Consider the following 21,337-nt stretch of genomic DNA (forward strand, 5'->3'; position numbering starts at 1 on the left):
CTGTGATTTCTTTTGCTGTTCTGAAGCAGAGCTTGGAGGCAAGTTTTCTGTACTGTCAGACATTTCAGCTCCTTGTTACAGGGGCACTATAACACCTGAACCATTTCCTCATCTCACCTCCTCCCACCCAACGGTGGTTGACGAATTTAAAATGTGGATTACTCATCTTCTCCATTCATGGGTTTGAACTCAAACACCTGTCTTGTATTAGTAATTGAATTCCTTAGTTTGTTGTATTGAGGGTGAGACTGGAGTCATTCATAGACAAGGTCACTTAGTAAGTTTTGGATTTTCTGTACCTAAAAGGAAAGCGTGTGGCCCAGTGCTGTATGGCCTGGGAGAGCCTGGTCCTGCCTGTGCAGTTCTCGATCGTGTGTGATAGGGCCAGCCTGGTGACATAAGACAGACTGAAGATGGGTGATGAACTAAGAAATGTGAAGAAAATAAAAAATGTCAAAATTTCTTCAAAATTCTTCAAAATTACTTCAAAATTTCTGTGAGTTTCAGGACTCTAGGAGTCTGTTGAAAAGCTGAGGATTGAGTGTTGTATAATTAAAGGAACCAGTGATTTCAACAAAGAATAGGGGGATTTTGAAATTGGACTGTTACAGCTAGTAGTGAACGTTAGTAAACATTCTGCAGTGACTTCCGTTGGTGTAGAGTGGGGGGAAAAAAACCCGTGTTAACGATATGATGACAAACACTTGAATTTTCTACTCTTTTATTAACACGTTGCAAACTTCAATGCGTTACAAAAACATCAACAGAACATTTTGTCAGTTAATTGTCATTTAATTGCTATTTAAATGAGATCAAATTTTGTTGTTGTTTTACGTACCCTTGATATATTCCCTTTGGGAAGGATAGGCTTTAATTATCTGGTTTTTGTTTTTTTTTTTTTTCCTCAAGTTAATGATTTCTAAACTTTGCAATCCATCAATTACTGAGTCACGGGTGCTTTCCTAGGTCGGGTACACCTTATGTGGTTTGCTTATGTAGTAATGTCAGGGCTGTGCCTATTTTAATGATGTTTCTCTAGTGGCACTTGCATAGTTTAAAGGTGTATTTATAAGATCAGCTTATTCGACCACCGGTTTGCTATACATCTTTTTGCCTGTATGTTCTTGCACTGAACTGTTCATTATGATTCTGCAGTAGGACTACCCCAGAAAACCTTTCCCAAGGCATAACTACTCCGGAGTTTGATATAGCAACAAAGATATTCCTTAAGAATTTCAGTAAATTGAAAAGCACTGCTAAAATACGTGGTTTAAAAAAGCCCCAAAAAACTACCACTAATTCTCTGGAAGATAGATCCTGCATTGATTTATTGAAACGATTTTATGCAGTTACATTACCTTGTCTGCATAGTAAAGCTCTTAGGTTCAGCCTCAGCATCTGTACTTGTAATAGTAAAATGATATTGGTCCCAGGGAAGGGGATCCGTATATTACAATATGTAGCAGTCTTGCACTTTTTGGGTCATACTAGTATTTTTGTTCATAGTTTGTCTGTGTTATTGATAGAATCTTTTGTTTTGCCATTCACTTTCAGTACCTTATTAACTCAAGTATTCCAAAGTTTCTGTTGCTTTATGAAAGTGGAATTGTAGCGATTACTGGATATGGGAAGCAGGTGAATTGCGAGATGTTCTGCTACAGCTGCCCAAGAATCAGTTTCTTTTGTGGTAATGCATGTTCTTTTTCCAAAGAGCATCCTTTAAGCGCGGATGCTCAGAATCCAGAAGTGATTCTGAAGGTCTGAACTTTCAGATATTCAGACTGAGGTATGTGAAAGCTAGGTGTCTTGATTTTTTTCATTACTGATTTTTTTTCAGAAAGTACTGATCCTTGTCTCCAAGAATCTCATGTTTCAGTGTTGTGTGTTAGCAAAAACTAAAACCCCATAATGGAAGAAACAAGTTTTTCATAACCACTTGTGACGTAAATGAAATAGATCATATAGTCATCCAATCAGTGAGCAAAATTAATCCCTTATCCCTTAAAAAGGCTGGAAACAGACCATCGAAGTGGAAATGTGTATTTTCGTGCTATTTCTTTAACAGAGAATACGAAGTGCTGGCTACCTGCACTGTGGACACTTTTGCTTAGAGAAGTTGCATTCTCTTGCTATGTTTGTTTTTAAGTATTTCTCAAGTTTAAACTTCCTTTATTCTAAGAGCAAGTTTTCATGTGGCTTTCCAGAAGAGTTTTGCAACATGTTGTCCTTTCCTTTGCGAGCTGAGCCTCAGCACACCTCATGGCCTAAAGAACTTGTGAGATTCTTGCTCTTTGATTATTAGCTATGCTTCAAGGAGGCTGTATCTCACCACTTAATTGAATAGAATTGTTTCTGCTTTGTAATTCAGAAAATGTTAGAGCAGCAGTGCTTGTTAACGTGTCAGGATCAAAAATTTAGCACGGATACAGCAGTTGAAATCCTTGAGGTGTGTCAAGAGTGCTTTCGTACCGGGAATAGTAACCAAGGGACACAAATAACCTATTCTGCATGTCGAGCAGAGCAGCAGCAGCAACCTGGAACATTTTTTCATCCTCACACTTTCATCATAGCCAAGAATGCATTTGCCTTGTTAACAAAGAAATCAAGGACATAACTTCTTTAGAAACTGGGCTGTAAAACACTTTGTTTCTCTTTCTTAGTGGAGAAGAGAGAGCCCCCAGAATCTTAGAAAGAAAACAAGTCAGCCTACTCTTACAAGCAGCTGGCTTGCTTCCTAAGTCACTTGTGCTCTGAGGCCATAAGCCGTTGCCAAAAAAAAAATACTCAGATATCTTTAAGAAAATAAAAAAATTTAAAAAGTGAAATTATTATTCATAATATTCGTAGAAGTTGCAGGTTCCTGTAGTGTAACCTTGGATAGACTGATAGCTCTGATGAAGTTTAAGGATGCTGAAGTACAGAACAAACTGGAAATACTTGCATCTTTGGTCTCTGAACTATTGTAATCTTAGATCGGTATTCCTTTATTAATTAAAAAATGTGAAGAGAACAAAATAGACAACTACTTGTAATAACCCTGTCATTTTGATAACTAACAACCATTTAGTTTTTATGTTGCTGACACAAGTCATCATTTATTACTTTGGGGTAAGATTTATGGATCGGAGAGAAGTTGCAGCCTTCAGGATGTGTCTGTGCGGAAAAGAGAAAGGTTTGCCTTTTCTGTTAGGCGTGTGTCACCATTTTTGCAGGTTTCTGTGGTGAAGCGAAGTTAAGCAGAATCAGCAAAAGTACCTTGATGCTGGGAAAGGAATGAATTTCCGCACTGCGTTATCTGAAGTGTGCGGACAGGAGATCTGCTTTAGATTTGGCACAGCTTCCTCCCTACCGGGTGACAAGGGTGGGATCAGCCTTTGCTTTTGAGTAAGTTGGGGGTACAGTCTCCGTACTCCTGTTAAGCACATTATTATAAAGACTGATATTCTAAACTCCTGCTGCTAGTAATGTATGTGATAATCTTGTTTATCAATGTAAACTATGATGGTTTAATATTTTTCTGCAAGTTAAAGGTTTATAAATAAGGATCTAGAGGAATGGGTTGAAAATCAACTAAATCAGAATGGAGCAGCAGTGTTCTTCAATCCAGAACTTGATGCTGCAACCTGATAAGAAATCAGATTGCATTAAATAAATTATGTGTATGTCAACTAACAAGTGAGATCCAGCAAAGGAAAGAGATTACAAAAATGGCTTGCAACAACTTTAACTTTAAAAATAATGTCCTAATGGAATGTATAATGCTAAACTGAAACAGCAGTTTTAACGGTAAGTTTTTGTTTTCAAATATTGCAAGTTTGTTTAAGGCAGTGTAGGCTGTGTGTATATGCCCTACTTTTGGAAGAATTGTAAGTTTAAGTATCTGGAAAAAAAAAAGAAAAGGATTATAGCATTAATTCATACCTAAAGCAGAGTTGCTTGTCATAAAAATGTCTGTGAAGAGTCAAAGACTACCAGAAAAAGGTGGATTGTGACTTCTGTTGAGTTTTTTTTTGTCACTCTGTTCTGTCTTATCTCTTCCTTTTACTGTTTTCGCTTTGCTTTTCTGGAAATGAGTCAGGAGTACAGCTGAAACCAGATGTCATGGTTCAACCTGGCTGGTGACTAAATGCCACACAGCCACTTGCTCACAATCGTCCAATCCCAGGGAAAGAGGAAGAGAACTAAAGAAGAAAAGGGAGAGAGACCTGTAGGTTGAGATAAGAACAATTTACTAATAATACGAATAATAATAAATCATAGAATCATAGAATGGCATAGGCTGGAAGGGACCTCAGAGATCATCTAATCCAACCTCCCTGTCATGGGCAGGGACGCCTCTCAACTAGACCAGGCTACACAAGGCTCCGTCCAACCTGGCCTTGAACATCTCCAGAGAGGGGGCATCCACAACTTCTCTGGGCAAAATGAATATATATATCTATAATGATAATAATATATACAAACAAGTGACGCACAGTGTAATTGCTTACCAGCTGGTGACCAAGGCCTGTCGCATCCCGGCTAACAATCCCTAAACAAATAAGTCCTGACACTAAAATCCCAGAAGAGCAAGAGGCCCTAAAAGAGAGTGAGAGCGAGCGACCCCTCCGAGAGTCTGAGAGTGAGAGTCCCTGGAGGTGCAAAAGCCCTTCTTTCTGGTCAACCCTCATCTATATACTGGGCATGACATTGCATGATACAGAACACTTCAGAGGCCAATTTGGCCCTTGATCCTAAGTCTAAGTTCAAATCATGAGGGGCATTGTGGACCCTTTGTCCCGGCATGCTCCTCCCCGCACACTGGCAAGAACAGAGGAAGCTGAGAAGTCCTTGAGGTCTCAGTGCCAACTATAAACATCAGTGCACTATCAACATTCTTCTCATAACGAGTCCCAGACTAAACCCAAACTCAGAGCTCTTCTAGCTGCTAAAAAGAACAACTGACTCTGTCCCAGCCAAAACCAGCACACCAGTTTAGCCATTACAGGACCCCAATCTCCTATCAGTAGCATCAGAATGATTTATTTTCCTTTGCTGCTCAAACTTCAGTGACTGGAACAAGAGCTGGAGTTTATATGTGGTCTCTGATCAGGGTATTTTGTTAGCAAGGTACCTTCTAAAGAACTGCCAGGTGGTTTCCCTGTAAAACTGAGAATCCAAATTGAAGAGCCTTAATAAATTCAAGACAGTTGAGCAATGGGAAAGAACTTGCGTCATTCTTACAAGCTTCTCTTCAGGAAGTGGTGATGAGACAGAACATTTCATCTAAATAAGTGAATCTGGAAATTTTCCATACTGAGATATGGAAAGATCACTTGTGTTTAAAATATACCGCCCTTTACTTTAAAAGTGAAGATAATTGTCTCTCTAATTGCAGCATAGCGATTCTGGACTGTTTGTAATTTCTTGATATTGCAAAGTCTGAACACTTTAATAAGCAAGTAATTCAGGGTGATGCTTTTACTGTTTAATATGTGTTCATGTTAACACCTGGGGAAGAAGGAGAAGAGAACGCTGTAACATTTACTTCTGGATCCTGTTGAAGTATAATCTGTGCTATGTGTTTATTGTCTAGCATGTCTATTTGAATAAAAATTCCATACCTTTTTATAGGATTATCATTGAGCAGTTCATATGCTGCCCTGCCCCTAGTAGAAAATCAGCAGTTTATTATCTACTTCAGATATTTTTCTAGCTAGACACGTTTTCTATACTGGTTTAATCATAGTTATAAACACACACACACAAATCTGCTAAAAGCTTATGTAGGTGGATCTTCTATTAACTTCACTTACACTGTTGATATTTAAAATAAACTTGCTGACTGGTGTAGATTATCTTCTGCATGCAAACGGATTAGTTATATGGCATCATGACTTGTGCAAAATAGGTCTGTGATGTTGGAGATACAGTCACAAGGCACATGAGTGTAGCATCTATATTTTTAGGTGTCCTATTCCACACAGGCTTTCCAAGCATGATGTGGAACAGTTACGTATCTAAGATTTTGAGAAACCAAGTTAGATGTAAGTTATCTCCAAGAAGAAATGTTGAAGCAGGGAGATGGAAAGGAATTAGGTAGCTATATACTCCTGGAAAGCATCCATGAGATTTAAGTCCTTCGGTAAGGTCAGCTTTGTCATGAAAACAGTGAAGCTGCTGAGGCTCCTCTTGAGACTGAAGAGTATCTGGGTAGAGTGCTTAACTAGGAAGAATCCTGTCTTCAGCTTGATTTTGGAGGCTCTGAAATCTGCTTCCTTCCTTCCCAAATGAGTTATTTAACTAATAGAGTAAAGTTGCTCTGGAGAGTGTAACTTGCATTCTCTTCCACTGACATACTTTATTAATTAATGGAGAATTTCCCCAGATTTTCAGAAGCTCACTAAGTGTTATGTTCCTCTTAAGGTTGAGGATACTGAAGCAAAGAGATCAAGTAACAGACTGAAAAGTTACAAGGGGGTTCCACTGGACCAGAAGTGGAGCCAAGGATTTCCAGGTTCCCAGGGGATTTAGGACTGCGAAACTTATTACACTTAGCTAATGTCTTAATTCTTGCATTGACAAATAAAATATGTCAAAGAAAAGCAGAGAATTCAAAGTGCTACCATATTTCTTAGCTTAACTGTTTGGATTCTTCTCCCTATCTTATCCTAAGAAGGTATAGCACAGGTATTATATATAGGTTATATATAAGCCATGATAATCTGTTGCATTCTACAAAGCAAGGATGTAGTCATTATATCTTGGAAGCCATTATGTGGGCAGCCTCCTTATTTAATACTCATAAAACACTTCTAACTCAGTTCCTCAGCACTGAAGATTTTGGGTTAAGATACAATGAGAACTTTTCTATTTGTACTTTGTAAAACAGCTTGGGAGAGAAAGAAAAAGGTTCAAAAAAACATTGTAATCGCTTTTGCAAAGAGCTGTAATTGGTCATCATCGGGCTTTCGGGAGATGGTAACAAATGCTTATCTTCTGGGATTGGTGGCTGTGTATTGATTCATAATAGATGGCTGGTCTGTAGAAAGCCTGCCAGCTCAAGCTGGCATTTCTGGCCATTCAGGGACAAGGTAGAATCAAAAGTATATTCAAAATTTTCCAGTAGTAAAGAGTACTTAGGAGCTTGAATCTTCTCCCGTCTTCCGCAGTTGAAAAGGTAGGAGTATTACTGAGTATGGGGAGACTTGTTCCAGGACCCCTTCCAGACTGAGGGCAAGTACCTCCATGTCTAAAAGAAGAAAACTTTTATGTACTTTCCTCTAGGATATGTGACTCGGTGCAGTTTCTGAGCACCCACTGACGAAGATTTGTAGCAGGTGTATTACGTGCGTGTGAGCTGCCATAAGTTCAGTTCTTCTTACCAAGGATTGTCACTTTGAATGTATAGGAATGAGCTGTTTCTCCCCGTGATAATGTGAGACCAGTCTAAAAGGACCGATTGTACTAGGTATGAGGAAAGAAAAAGTATAATTGTGATGTGGTAATGGTTTATATAGGATCCATGGTTTGGCAATATCCACGGCAATTTTCCTGCTGTTCTCTGGATTTGAATGCAGGGAAGCCCTCCTTAGAGGTCTATAGAAGCCCTGTGATGTCTTTTATTGTCAATAAAATGAAGAAGCAGGAATTCCTGGGGTAAGAAGGTGGCTGTTTAGAAGATGAAGTGAAAATAAAATGATCGAATGTCACTTCTGGTACCATATCAGTACCTTGAGCCACTAATTGCTGGAGGCATTGGGACCACGACAACAGTATATTTTGCCATGTTCTTACAGTCTTTCTTGGGCTGCAGGCAGCTGAGACAGACAGGACACAGACTTGGCTGAACACTTAATTTGACCTCACATTTGTTCACCACTTTATTTCTTTTCAACCACATAATAGCTTGGACCTCAAAAATGTCGTGTAGATCAGCTTCAGTATTGCTAGCAGAAGAAAGGCTAGCAGTATTATTTAGGAGTCGTTTCCAAGGTGTGCTTTCTACATTTCCAGCAATACTTGGAAACAAAATCAAGCTTAAAGCAGTAACGGACATGCATGCTGTGAAGATATTTGTATGGATAATAAAGTTTTGCACTTTTTGTACTGCTGCCATTCAAACATTTAGTAAAAGCACTTAGCAAATGCTAATGAGTTTGTTCCCACAACAGAAGCATGGACATGACAGCCAAAGTTTTTCAATTTAAGTATCAAAAATTAGACACCGAAGTGGTTTTAGAACCCCTAATAAAAATGATTGAATTTTACAACTGTGGAATATTCACAGCTCTCCACAAGTGGCTTCATTACTTGTACAAAATATAAGCACTTGTGGAAGACACATGATTTCTCCCACCAGTGTGGGAGAAAAGTCTCATCCTATTAAAGTTAATTGCCAAGCTCTCACTCCCTTTCAGGGAGTCAATATTTGTTCCTTGGTTCTGGGACAGCAGAAGCTGATGCTGTGTTATTGGGGCTGCTGCTAGAATTTTGAAACTGATTTCAGTGGGAGTTTTGCAACTGATCTCTGAGGTTTTGAGCCATTACCGGTTAACTGCTCTGGTAAGTAATTGTGTATGTTCTTATTTACAGCATATCAGTTTTCAGCCCTAGAGTCTACAGAAAAAGGAACAACAGCAGCAACAACAAAGTTGGCCATGAGTTTGGTCAATAAAAAGATGTAACACAATAGAGAGGGACCACAGACTTGCCAAAATACAATGGCACTAGGTAAATAAGGATGAAATTAGAAAGTAGTTTAAATTCTTATAAGGATAGGTACCCAAGATTAAGAAAAAAATTCCAGAAAAAATTATTGCCCATAATGGTAGCAAGCAAAAACACTTCTACAAGGGAGGGAGGGAGGAAGGAAGGAAGGAAAGCAAGAGAGACTCTCAAATCAGCCCTCCTGACCTCCACAGATAAGGGTCAAGTTGCATAAAGAAGAACTTGCATTTTAAAACACAAGCTTGTAGTTCTTACTGGTGACCTCTTCTAGAGATACACGTGGTTTAAAAAATCTTAGGAAAGCTAGATTTATCTAAGATTAGAACCTTTTATTTCCGCCCTCCCCGAGTCATTTTTTTTGATGTTTATTGGATTTTGGCCCATCCGTTTATCTTCCTTATGAATCTCAACTTTTTGGATAACTTCTGCCAGATGTGAATTTCTTCCCAGACTGAACGGACCTGGATACACAACTGCCACAACAGCACCGCCGAACTTCGCATACGGCTGGAACATGTAATGAGACTTTGTCCACACAGCGCTGAACTCCCAGTTTTCACTGGGCGTGTTGGTGGCTGCTGGCTCTCCTCATGGTGTTGCTAGCTCTGGTCACCATCCTCGGAAACATCCTGGTGATCCTTGCTTTCATCCTGGACAGAAATCTCAGGCATCGGAGTAACTATACTTTCTCAATCTTGCTATTTCTGACTTTGCAGTGGGTAAGTCACAGCCATGGAGGCATGTTATATTGTTTCCTAGGAGTCTTAGGAGAAGCAAGGGGGCTTCTTTGCTGGGTGGTTTCTTCTAAGAGAACCATTTCCACTGCATGTCTGGGGAAAGGGGTAAGGAATGATGGAACCGTGTGAAGTGTTTAGCAGCTACTATTTTTCAGAAACACATTATCATAAGAAATGGATTCTTTGCCAGGTAAACAGGCAATATTTATGTATTACTTCAGGAAAGAATACTACTGTGCATGAGTGGATGTAGAATAACAAAGAATGGGAGTTGTTTGTGAAGAGTCTTGACCAAAGTCTAGATAGTCAAATCAAATACAGCACATATTATCTGGCAGATCTTGCTACGTGGTTACTATGTTTTATTTCAGTCTACTCTCTCACGATACAGATAATCACCTGAAGTGTGCAACTAATAGAGATGAATGGTATTTTTCAATATTTTGCTGTACATACTCTATCTAGAGTCATACCTTAGGAATATGTGTTTGTATAGGTAAATAAAATAACAAATCAAAGAGATTGATCTCTTGATCAAAGATTAAATTTTGATCTTATATATCTATTTATACATAGAGACACATTTATTTTGAAACTTGTCCTGAGAAAAAGTACAATTAAAATGCTAGTGTGATGTGCAATTGGAGATTGATGTATTAAAATGTTCTGTGAAGTGTGAGTGTTTCTGGTAAAGGTCTTGGTTAAATTATTGAGTAGACAGAAGGATGGTTTTCAACAGGTGTGGCTATTTCATGAAATCTGTATTTTGACTTGTCACATCACAACAAAATATTTTGAAACTATTTTTTATTCTACTTCTTTTACCTACACATTTAAAAAGGATACTGAAAGAACTGAAGAAACTGTCTTTGCTCTTGAAACTTACTTCCAGTTTCAGAAATTCTCTTTTAGATCACAGCTTCTAATACTCTGGTCCTCGTGATGTCCAGATCTCCTTGTAAAATGTTTTAATCCCTTCCCCATATGGATGACTTCTTCCAACTTATAACTGCCTTGTGCCACAGAGCTCTTGCTGTCTGCTGTCTGGCTACGGAACACAAGGTGAAAACCACAGCAGCGAACAGAAAACTACAGATGACAGAGTGGTTTTCTGTCATCTTGCTCGAATTTAGCACCGTATTGAACAAATACTGGCATCGAGCTGAGAAGTACAAAGTAAATAACATCTTCTATCAAGAAAGGAATTAGAGCTTACTTGGTATTACCTAACTTCCATAAATTTTGTTTCACAATGTTATGTTTACCTTAATGTCTAATTTTTCATTCTAAATTTGGTCAAAAATTCTGCATACTTAGAGTCAAACTAGTTTATTGTTTTTGTAGCTACATTATTTAGATTCAGGATATACTTGGATTATCCTTAATTTCTACTTCATCTTGATCGCTAAAAGCACACACTTTCATGCTTGCAGACCCCTTTGCTTATTCTTTTGCTATAATTCATCTATCTGATATTGACCTCAACAACTTCTGCTTTACCTCTGTATAGCTGGATTTGAAAAGAGATTTCTTGATTCTTAGTAGAGGGAGAACAACAGGAAATGTAAGATTTTTAGGGAAATGGAAACTCTCAAAATACTCTTTGCTACCTGTTGCAGGAGTACACGCTATCATGAAGTAAACCTAAAGCTGAAACAATACCCTTTTTTTTCTCCCTGTAAATGTTAAAATGTATAATATAACCTTTTGCTGGAAGGAGCAGTTGTTAGTTGCTCTATAGATGCAGTGGTTCCATTTATTGCATTGTTGATGCTATTCACTTGCATTTCTGCATCGCAGGAAACTATACCATTAGCCTCTTCAGCCTCACAGGGCTGCTTTGTGACTATGTGTAGTGTAATCACCCAGAAAATCCCTTAAAATGAGATCATATTGGCACTTTCACAACATTTGGATTTAACACCTAAATTTAGATAGCCATGGGTGTGGGTCACTAGTGTATGTTCCCACTGCTTCGTGTTCCCATAGATAGTATCCTATCAGCTCACCGCTGAGAAGTGGTTAGGATCAGAATTATGATAAGAAGAAATGTTAGGACTGGGTGTATTTAATTAACTGTGCAGATTTTGTCAGCCTTCTGATTAGATAGTTTTAAAGATTAATCTGAAATTCATATGGTATTTCTGTAAAAATTACTGCTGAAGCACTTTCAGACACCATATCATGCTTCTAAGGGGATAGAGCATGGCAATTAGATCATTTATTGTGGAAAAGAGTTAGTAAATCACATTGGGGAAGGAAAAAGATGGGAGTTTTTGTTTCTTTTAATTCAGTAGCTTAATACAGACAACGTTTACTTCAGCAGGTAGAAAAGTCAGCTGCTCCTTCCGGCAAGTGATATAAATAGGACAAGTGATAATGATACACAATAAACACAGTAACTCCTTTTCAGAAAGTTATAACGATAAGAATGTTACTGATGCCAAGTTTGTGGTCAAGTGTTCATTGGTTGCATGAGAATATGAAGCCTTCCACAGGGCAATTCCGGTCAGTATTGCGCTTTTATCAGACACTGTAGAAAAGTTTCTAGCTTTCACGAGCACTGCCTGCAGTGCTGACTGATGTGTGCATTTGGTTTATTTCCATAGGTGCGTTCTGTATGCCTTTGTACCTCCCTTAGTGCCCTGACAGGGACATGGCGCCTGGGAAGAGCCCTGTGCAAGCTCTGGCTAGTTCGGACTATCTCCTGTGCGCAGCTTCCGGTGTTTAACATCGTCCTTATCAGCTACGACCGTTTCCTGTCAGTTACAGAAGCTGTAAGGAGAAAATTTCTAGTTATTTCTTTATATATATTGAGATTTCTATAAAACTCGGAGTGTCTTCACCATAATACTAGAAGCTAAATAGTCCTTCATTATTGTACCATTTTTTTTTGTGCAGAAACTTTGATGCTTCAGTGTTGCACTGGGACTTAGAGACTAGGACAATGCCTTGCCTATGATTTCAGTGTTTCCCTCCTGCTACCTGGATTAGAAACTATTTAATTACACTGCAGAGGAGGTGGGAGGGTCGAGGTAGAAAAGGGGAGCAGGACTGTGCAGAACTGGGGTTTTGGTCATTAGAAGAGTGGTAACGAAACTAGATTGAGTCAAGGATCTGCTTAAGCTTGGGATAAATTTTAAAAGGAGAAGACAGCATGGAGATGTGGGATGGACTGACTGAAGATCAGACAGACATCTGCGTTACTGCAGGGGGTGATTGACATGTGCTGCCAACAAGAAGTTGGGTGGAAACCAATCCCCTGAAACAAAAGAAGAATTAATCAAAATATGTGGAGAGGTATGAGGTGTTTCTTGAGTATTAACATTCTTCTGCTTCAGAAGATATTTGTGGAATCCAGTGGTAAATATTATCATTCACCATTCTAAGCTCCAGCTGGTGTTTAGTCCAGATGGAAGATGATCAACATCCTTTGCTTTTGATGAGTCTGCTAGCTTGAGTGACGTGGGCTGTATTAAATTGAGAGGTTCTCATTGGGAAGTGCCGATACCGTTCCCAATCTCTTCTCTTCTTCCCAACGTTGTAGTTTTAGGGTTAGTTGTTGCTGCTTTTTTTTCAAAGCTGAACAATTAAGTATGAAAACCCCTATATTTAAGAAAGAGTAATATTGAAAAATATTAATGAAGGTGCAGAGCTAAGAATGTGAGAAACGTGAATTAAAAAGGCTTCTGCAACCCAACTGAGCTCCATGTTCTTACATGCTGTTGATGATCTTTGTTACATGATCACATTCTGCTTTTCTCCTCTAGGTAATTAGGGTGGAGTGAGTCCAGAAGTGTTTAACATAGGCTGATATCCAAAAGAAAAATTTATCCTGCTTCCTCATGGACTTGAGATCCACCTCTGCTTCTGGTGCAACCTAGCTTGTGGGAAGGGGCCAGCCACTTCAGACTTAAATTTTTGTGAAGCCCGTGCTGAGCTTCCTGTTATCTGCCTACTACATTGAGATGCTTGTGGTCTTGCAAAGGGCTGCAAATTGTTATTGCAGAACTGGAACTATGGTCTGAGCCAATAAGTTGCTTTAAGATGTAAAGAAGTCTAAATCTTCAGGCTGCAGATATTTAAAACAGAGAATCTAAAATAATGTGTGTAACGCTGCATCATTGCTCTGTTATTCACTGTTTAAAACAAGGACAATGCCCTCGTGTCATGTGTGGTTGTAAAGATACCATAATTAGTATTTGTACAGCATGCAGGTGCTACACTAACGCACAGCATAGGAAGCTGATGAGGAAGGTAGTAGCTCTGGGTCTGAGTAAAGCCTGGGTGACAAATGTTGAACAGTATGGAGGAAATAAAATTGTCCAGCCTCTCATTAACTGATCATCTTGTGCTCTGAAAGATGCAGGGGACCAAAAGCTATAAATATGTATTGTACATGCTGGCTGGGCCATTACAAGGGCAGTTTTAATTTGTATTTCCTAGCTTTGGATGACATGATTTTAATTCTTAGTATTTTTTCAAAGATAGATATTTATGGCTAGAGAGTAAAATACATGAATGCAGTCTGGGCTGACATAAAACATCAACATCTGCAGTAATACAATGAACAGTATACAGATAAAATGAGTGTTAAAACAGAATGTTTCAATAAAGTAAGGGATGTTAAAGCATATGTGTGGGATAGATTTTTTCTGCTATGGCAAGAGGAAATAGTATTAAAAATTACATTGTCTAGTGTTGCAGTCTGTCCATTGCAAACAGTCTAATATAGAAGTCTTCTACTTTGCTTGTGCGTGAAGGAAGTCCCACAGCTGCTTTCACTCTCCTCTGAGCCTGGGCATGTCATGAATCATAAACTGATTCCTTATTGCTACCTTACTGTGGTGGTGATGAAAACAAGCCATGTCCTTTTACACCTGGAACCCAAACCACAGTTTAAGCCATCATAATTTCCGCTCATCTCCAATGCCAAGTATTAAAATCAGTCACAGAGACAGAGTATTTGATGAGCAAGACTAACAGACTTTTTTAGGACCTGATGTAAGTGAAGGTGTTCTAAGTGTCTGGTGAATTACAGAATGAATGTTATATTTGATTTGCTTGCTTATATTTTTTTGAGATTGAGAAAGTTGTTCTAAAATGTTATTTGAATATGCGATATGTCCTTTTCTTTCACAGGTATCTTATAGAGCCCAGCAGGGAATAACGTCCAACCCTGTGATCAAGATGGTGGCCATCTGGGTCTTTGCCTTCCTCCTCTACTGCCCAGCCATCCTCTTCTGGGAGCATGGGGCCGGACACAGCGTGGTAGCGGTGGATCAGTGCTACACTGAGTTCTTTAACAACTGGTACTTCCTGCTGTTCGCGTCCACTCTGGAGTTCTTTGTGCCGCTGCTCTTGGTGACCTACTTCAATGTGCACATCTTCCACAACATCCAGAGGCGCCAGCGGCACGGCAGCACGCAGGACTGTGAGCGTCCAAGGAGAAGCAGCAGCCTGTCCTGGAGATTTTGCCTCTTGCCAAGGCCAGGAACATCTACTCCATCGGAAGCAGAAGACAGTGTTTCATCTTTAACAAGGTCATGGAGACCAGCAGTGATGGCTAACTGTCCTCCTCCAACGCAAACCAGTTCCAGGGCTCTCAAAAAGAACTCTTCTGTTTCTTTCCGTTCAGGGACTGGGTCAAAACTGCAGCAGGACAAGAAAATAGCAAAGTCACTTGCCATAATTGTATGTGTCTTTGCCATTTGCTGGGCCCCATACTCTTTACTAATGATATCCGTGGGGCCCTGCCAAGGAAAGTGCATTCATAACTCCCTGTATGAGATAACTTTTTGGCTTTTGTGGATCAATTCCTCTTTGAACCCATTTCTCTACCCTCTCTGTCATATGAGGTTTCGAATGGCTTTCATGAAAATATTATGTCCCAAAAAGTTTGCAACTCTGAGATCACATAACACACCTTCTTTTTAGAGGGTTAAAATAATGACTTAGAGATAAGAGGTTTCTCTCTTATTTAGTGCTATTTTCTTATATATATATATGTCTTTGACAGAAATAGAGAGAAAACTTTGTTTACTAATGACATTGGTTAAAAGTGCAGCAGAGGCATGTATTTGCCTTAGTTTTGCTAGTTCTCATGATTTTGGTTTTGCTGGTATGATGCAATCTTAAACATCATCTAAGCAATGAAAGAATAAGAAGTTTTGCTGGATCTTCTTCTTGGTTTGTGGATTTGAGGTCTTTTTTTCCCCACTTCTTTTTTTTTTAATAAATAGAGCTGATAGTGTAAAAGAACTCTTCTATAGATATCTCCATAGAGGTTCATTGGAGGGATATACCTGTTTGTGTATGTGTTGAGTTAAAATTTATGTCCTATTTGTGAACTTAAAGCTCTCAGTGAAGATGCAGTTTCTGCTACATTTTTGAAAGGTTGTATAAATACTCACAGGAGCAGTGTAATTTTGTTTCAAAAAATATTATGAAAATAGAATAGTGCCCTGTAGTCATGCACATTGAGCAATACGCAAGTGAATGGAGTGCCTAATCTGGCATATCTGTCCTTTTCTAATTTTTATATAGTCCATACCCAGTGTTTGAGGACACTGTACACATAAGCTAGTAATTCTGGATGATTTTCAAGAAGAAAGTTTCCACGGTAATGGAATTTTGAAATTGATTGTAAAAATCGTCACAGATATAAACAGATGTTACTCTTTTCACCTGGACTGTCTTTTCTCCTGACAGTGGCTGCCTCTTTGATCATACTTAAATGATATTTAGTGCCAGATTTGTGCACTATTTGATTACCTAAAAGATAGGCCAGGCTTGGGCACATGATCCCATTCCTGTTCAATTAGCAGAGCAAGCAATACAAAGTTCATGTTGGATTTAAGATTTGGCTGGCTGTGCGAGAATAGACAATACCCTCTCGGGTGTAAAGCTTTGCAATTGCAAAGATATTCATCAAAATGTCTGAACAAATTTGAACTGACAGAGTGGTTTTTATACTAGATCAGTTCTTTGTGTCCTGTTACTGTGACGTTATATGGATTTTCTCTGCCACTGAACCGGTACCAAACTGGATTTTTTTGTATCACTGATAAGGGCCATATTCACTGCTTGAGAATGGGATTCACAGAGCTCTGTCTGCAAGCTGATATAGAGGTGTCTTAAGCAGCTGTCAGTAAACAATGCTGGTAAATGTGCAGTGCTGAAAGGAGTGAGTGAAGGCATGGAGCTTGATTCTAACCCATTCCATGTGCCAGACTTCCTTGCCTTGTGTTGGGTGTTGCAACTCACCCAGAGGCTTTCATGGATGGGTAAGTGAGAGTCATGGCTAAATTTTTTTTCTCTCCTTTGATATAATTTTCTTTCCTCTTTGTATGTGTATATAAGTGCATAAAATATGGAAAGAGAAATGTGATACACAGAACAATGAAGAGCAATAGTCAATTTAAACAGTACTTTTTATCTAACTTGAAATTGGCTGTAGAAGTGTTGCAAAAGCAGGGTACTCCTTTGCAAGCACAATTTAAATGCACGTGAGCAGCTTAATCATAAAGTTGATGGATTTGAGGAGCTAAAATGTCATTCTGTTCAGAGGTCTGGAGCTGAAGTCTTCTCTTGCCAGTTTTCAAGCTGGTGGAAGATTGTCTTTCTTCTTATGCTTCCTTGCATAAGGAAGGATAGTGCACCACGGATAGTGTTGTGGATTGTGAGCCTGATTGCTAATTCAGATGCGTCCTCAGGAGGCGGCCATTGATTCAGCACAGCTGTTTTCACAGTCATGAGCTAAGGTGCTCACATAGGTTTTGTGGTGTTTGCTTTTCTGTGAGACTTAAAAAATCCAAACACACGTTTAAAACATTTGTGGAGTAGCTACTGTACTAAATAAACATCTTTTAAACAGAGAAACTGCAGGTAGGCCCAAAATGTGAAAGTATTTGCATTGTCTGCTTTTCTATCCCTATGCTTTTAGTACAAAAATTCAGTTTGCATTTTGTGAGTAAAGAATGTATTGTTTACTTTGGAAAAATGGCCTACAAAATTATTGACTAGATAAACTGTATCCGCATATTGCAGTAGTGGAAAACTAGAGTTTGTCAGGGAGCATAATATGCAGCAAATTTGAAACTGCATAGAGTAGTGAAGCTACTAGAGATCCATGTTTTTGATGTTCTATATTGCACACACAGTGTCACACCACTGTTTTGTCACACCACTCCTGTGTATTTGAGGATTTTTTTGTATTTTTCTAATTGTTGAAAATTTTGCTTAGTGCTCCCAGGTTAAGTCAAGATCTTAGTTCCTGTGCTCACAGCATTAAAGTTGTCTTGGTCAAAGTGGCATCCTAAGTCTTCTCCTCCCTATCAGACATTTTGCAGGGTTGTGATAAGATACCTATTCAGCATTTGTTCTTGGGTATACCCTTCATGCACTGACACAAATGGACTTTGATTGCCAAAGTGATTTCTAAGCCAAGTTTCTCTGTCTACTCACTCATCCATTTCACCATTTCATGTCCATGAATTTTTTTCTGTCTTTGTGGATGTCCAATAGGTCTTGTAAATACATGGTGACAGTAGGTGTACAACTCTGAGGTTCAACTCAAACCACAACAGTGTTTTACTAACTTGACCCTCTTAGGTCTTAAAAAAAACCCCACAAATAAAGCATGTATGTTGGAAGAAATTGTATTATCTTTTTGTTTTTTCTGAGATGAGTATTTAACCCTAATGATTCTTCTAACGTCTATCTCGTTTATGTTAGGCTATGGTTTTCCTCCACAGGAAGGAAGGAAGGAGAGACCACATAGATTTCTCCTTCAGTCCTATGAAGGACTCTGATTAAAACTTCAACATTTGATTTATTCTCTAAATTTTAAGAGCAAATGACTACTCTCCCCTCATCCACTAATCTAGTAATTTTATCAAAGGAGACAATCAAGTTGCTCAGGCATGATTTACCCTTGGTAAACCCATGTTGACTGTTCCCAGTCACCTTTTCCTCCCTCAAGTTTTCAGAAATGCCTTCCAAGAGGACTTGCTCCATTATTTTCCCAGGGACCAAAGAGAGACTGACCTTTCGTCCTTGTGGCATCACTTGAAGACGGTTGCAACATTTGCCTTTCTTCAGTTGTTGAGAACCTCCCTTCATCTCCATGGCCTTTCAAAGACGATAGAAAGTGGCCTTGCAAGGATGGTAGCTGCTTCTCTTGGCAGTCTTGGGTGCAGCCGATTGGGTCCCATGAACTCTTAAGAGTTAAGTCTTCCCTGACTTATTCTCACCTGCTCCTGACAAGTCTTCACCTTGAACTCATTCACTAGGTATGGAGAAGAGTGAGACCTAATTAGTGAAGAATGAAGTAAAAAGAGCATTGAGTGTCTCAGCCTTATCTGCATCTGCTGTCACTGGATCACTGGCCCCATTCAGCAAAGTGCCTGCATTTTTCTTATTCAGCATTCTACTGTTAATGTGGTGGTGGCTGAAGTTCTTCATGTTCAACAAGGCCAAGTGCAAGGTCCTGCACGTGGGTCAGGGCAATCCCAAGCATAAGTACAGGCTGGGCGGAGAATGGATCGAGAGCAGCCCCGGGGAAAGGACTTGGGAGTGCTGGTGGATGAGAAGCTCAACATGAGCCGGCAATGTGCGCTGGCAGCCCAGAAAGCGAATCGTATCCTGGGCTGTATTAAAGGTATTGTGGCCAGCAGGTCGAGGGAAGTGATTCTGCCCCTCTACTCAGCTCTCGTGAGACCCCACCTAGAATACTGTGTTCAGCTCTGGAGTCCCCAACATAAGAAGAACATGGAGCTACTGGAGCGGGTCCAGAGGAGGCCCACGAAGATGATTCGAGGGCTGGAGCACCTCTGCTATGAAGACAGGCTGAGAGAGTTGGGGCTGTTCAGCCTGGAGAAGAGAAGGCTCCGCGGTGACCTTATAGCAGCTTTCCAGTACCTAAACGGGGCCTACAGGAAAGCTGGAGAGGGACTTTTTACAAGGGTGTGTAGTGACAGGACAAGGGGCAATGGATTCAAACTGAAATAGGGCAGATTTAGATTAGATATAAGGAAGAAATTTTTTACATTGAGGGTGATGAGGCAGTGGAACAGGTTGCCCAGATAAGTTCTGGATGTCTCATCCCTGGAGGTGTTCAAGGCCAGATTGGATGAGGCTTTGAGCAACCTGGTGTAGTGGAGGATTTCTCTGCCCATGGCAGGGGGGTTAGAACTCGATGATCTTTAAGGTCCCTTCCAACCCTAACCATTCTATGATTCTATGTTGTCCTTGATGTCCTTTACAACCATCAACTCTAGGTAAGCTCTGGTTTTCCTAACATCATGTTTATGTGGCCGGGCAACATTTCTAAATTTCTTCTTTGAAGCCTGTCTCTGCTTCAAACTCTTCCATGCTGCCTTTTTGCATTGCAGCTTCCCTGGTTAGCCAGTGTCCTGATACATCTACTTGTTTTCTTGAGAATTGGGATGGGATTTTCTTGTGCATGGAGGCTGCTGTTTTGAGAGGCCTGCATGTGCTCTGAGCTCCTTTGCACTTCAGAGCTGCTTCCCATGGCATCCCACCTACCATTTCTCCGAATAAACTGAAATCTGCTCACCTAAAGTCCATGGTCTGTACTGCTACTCTCCTTCCTCACCCCCTTTAGGATCTTGAACTCCACTGCCTCATCGTCAATATGGCCAAGGCTGCTGTTGATTGCATTATGCCTAACCAGCTCCTCTTTACCCGTGGACGGCTGATCTAGCTGTGTGTCACCCTCGTTGGCCCATTCAGTACTTGTGTCAGAAAGTTCTTCCTGACACCCTCCAGGAATCTTGTTGACTGTTTGTACCTGCTGTGTGACCTTGCAGCAGATGTAATGAACATTGAAGCCCTGCACAAGAAACAAGGTCTATGATCCAGAGGCTTCCTTGATTTGCTTAAAGGAGGCTTCATCACCTCCCTGACCTTGATCTGGATGCTCTGCAGCACACTCCTGCCACTATGTCATCCATGTCACTGGCTTCATGACTGGTAGCTTTGTGACGGCACAAGGAGCTCTAGTTCCTCCTGTGCGTTTCCCAGGCTGCATTTGTGCCCATACACCTGAGGCAGGTGTCTGTCTGTGTTTCATTATTCCTGAGGTCTTTTCTGTTCCTGTTGCCCTATACCTTTTGCTTTAGTTACTCTTTACAATATATTTCCCTTTGTTCCCCAAGACAGGATCAGAGCGCTGCACCTCTCCTCCCTATATCTTGTCTCCCCTCTCTTTCCTTATTTCTTGTCCTGTGTCTTCTCAAGCACCCAGTATAACAGCTGCAGCCCGAAAAGCTGGTTGCAGGGTGTGCCACGGTGCTATGGAGCCAGCGAGCTGCAGGCATGAGTCACAGCCACGGTCTGCCAACTTCTGTGCCCTCTTACCAAAATAAATGACATTGTGATGAGGAAGGGATATACCTTCTCACATCTGTAAAAGGCTAAGGGTTTAGCACTTCGTGGAGTAGGAGGTTGCTTGGAATTACTTGGGAAGTGGAGGATTAGATGGGCCACCCTTATGAGGTCCTCTGAAGTTCAGATATTTGGTTTGCTATGCCCAGGGCTAGATTTGCTTCTGATTAGGATGAGCTGAAAAGGTATTGGTGACAATTCTACTGTGTATAACTGAATTTTAAATGCTCTGTAGCCAGCAGCATTAAGAAATATACATCTGCTCTTAACCGAAAAATTTAGTAAGTGGTGTAGCAGTGAGTGCAACAGTACCTACATTCTACTGTAAGAAATAAAACTGTAATCATTTGAATCCTGTTGACCACTAGGAAGTGAAATGAGTTCTGTTTTAGCTTCGGTGGAATTCAATGTGTAAAAATGCTTACACAATGCTAATATGCAAATTGCTTCACTGTGAAAAGAGTTGTTTTCTGACTAACTTT

The 21,337-nt window shown here is 40.0% G+C and overlaps 1 protein-coding gene across 1 annotated transcript; it reads left to right on the plus strand.

Moving 5' to 3' along the window:
• Nucleotides 1–7,594: 7,594 nt before the first annotated feature.
• LOC104374474 (histamine H3 receptor) lies at nucleotides 7,595–20,172 on the plus strand. Its single transcript, XM_009980597.2, is given in 7 exon segments — nucleotides 7,595–7,638; nucleotides 9,263–9,387; nucleotides 9,390–9,428; nucleotides 12,056–12,084; nucleotides 12,086–12,223; nucleotides 14,589–15,140; nucleotides 20,074–20,172. Coding segments are annotated over 7 exon segments (1,026 nt in total).
• Nucleotides 20,173–21,337: the final 1,165 nt, after the last annotated feature.

Source organism: Tauraco erythrolophus, chromosome 3, assembly GCF_009769465.1.
Source record: "Tauraco erythrolophus isolate bTauEry1 chromosome 3, bTauEry1.pri, whole genome shotgun sequence".
NCBI lineage: Eukaryota > Metazoa > Chordata > Aves > Musophagiformes > Musophagidae > Tauraco > Tauraco erythrolophus.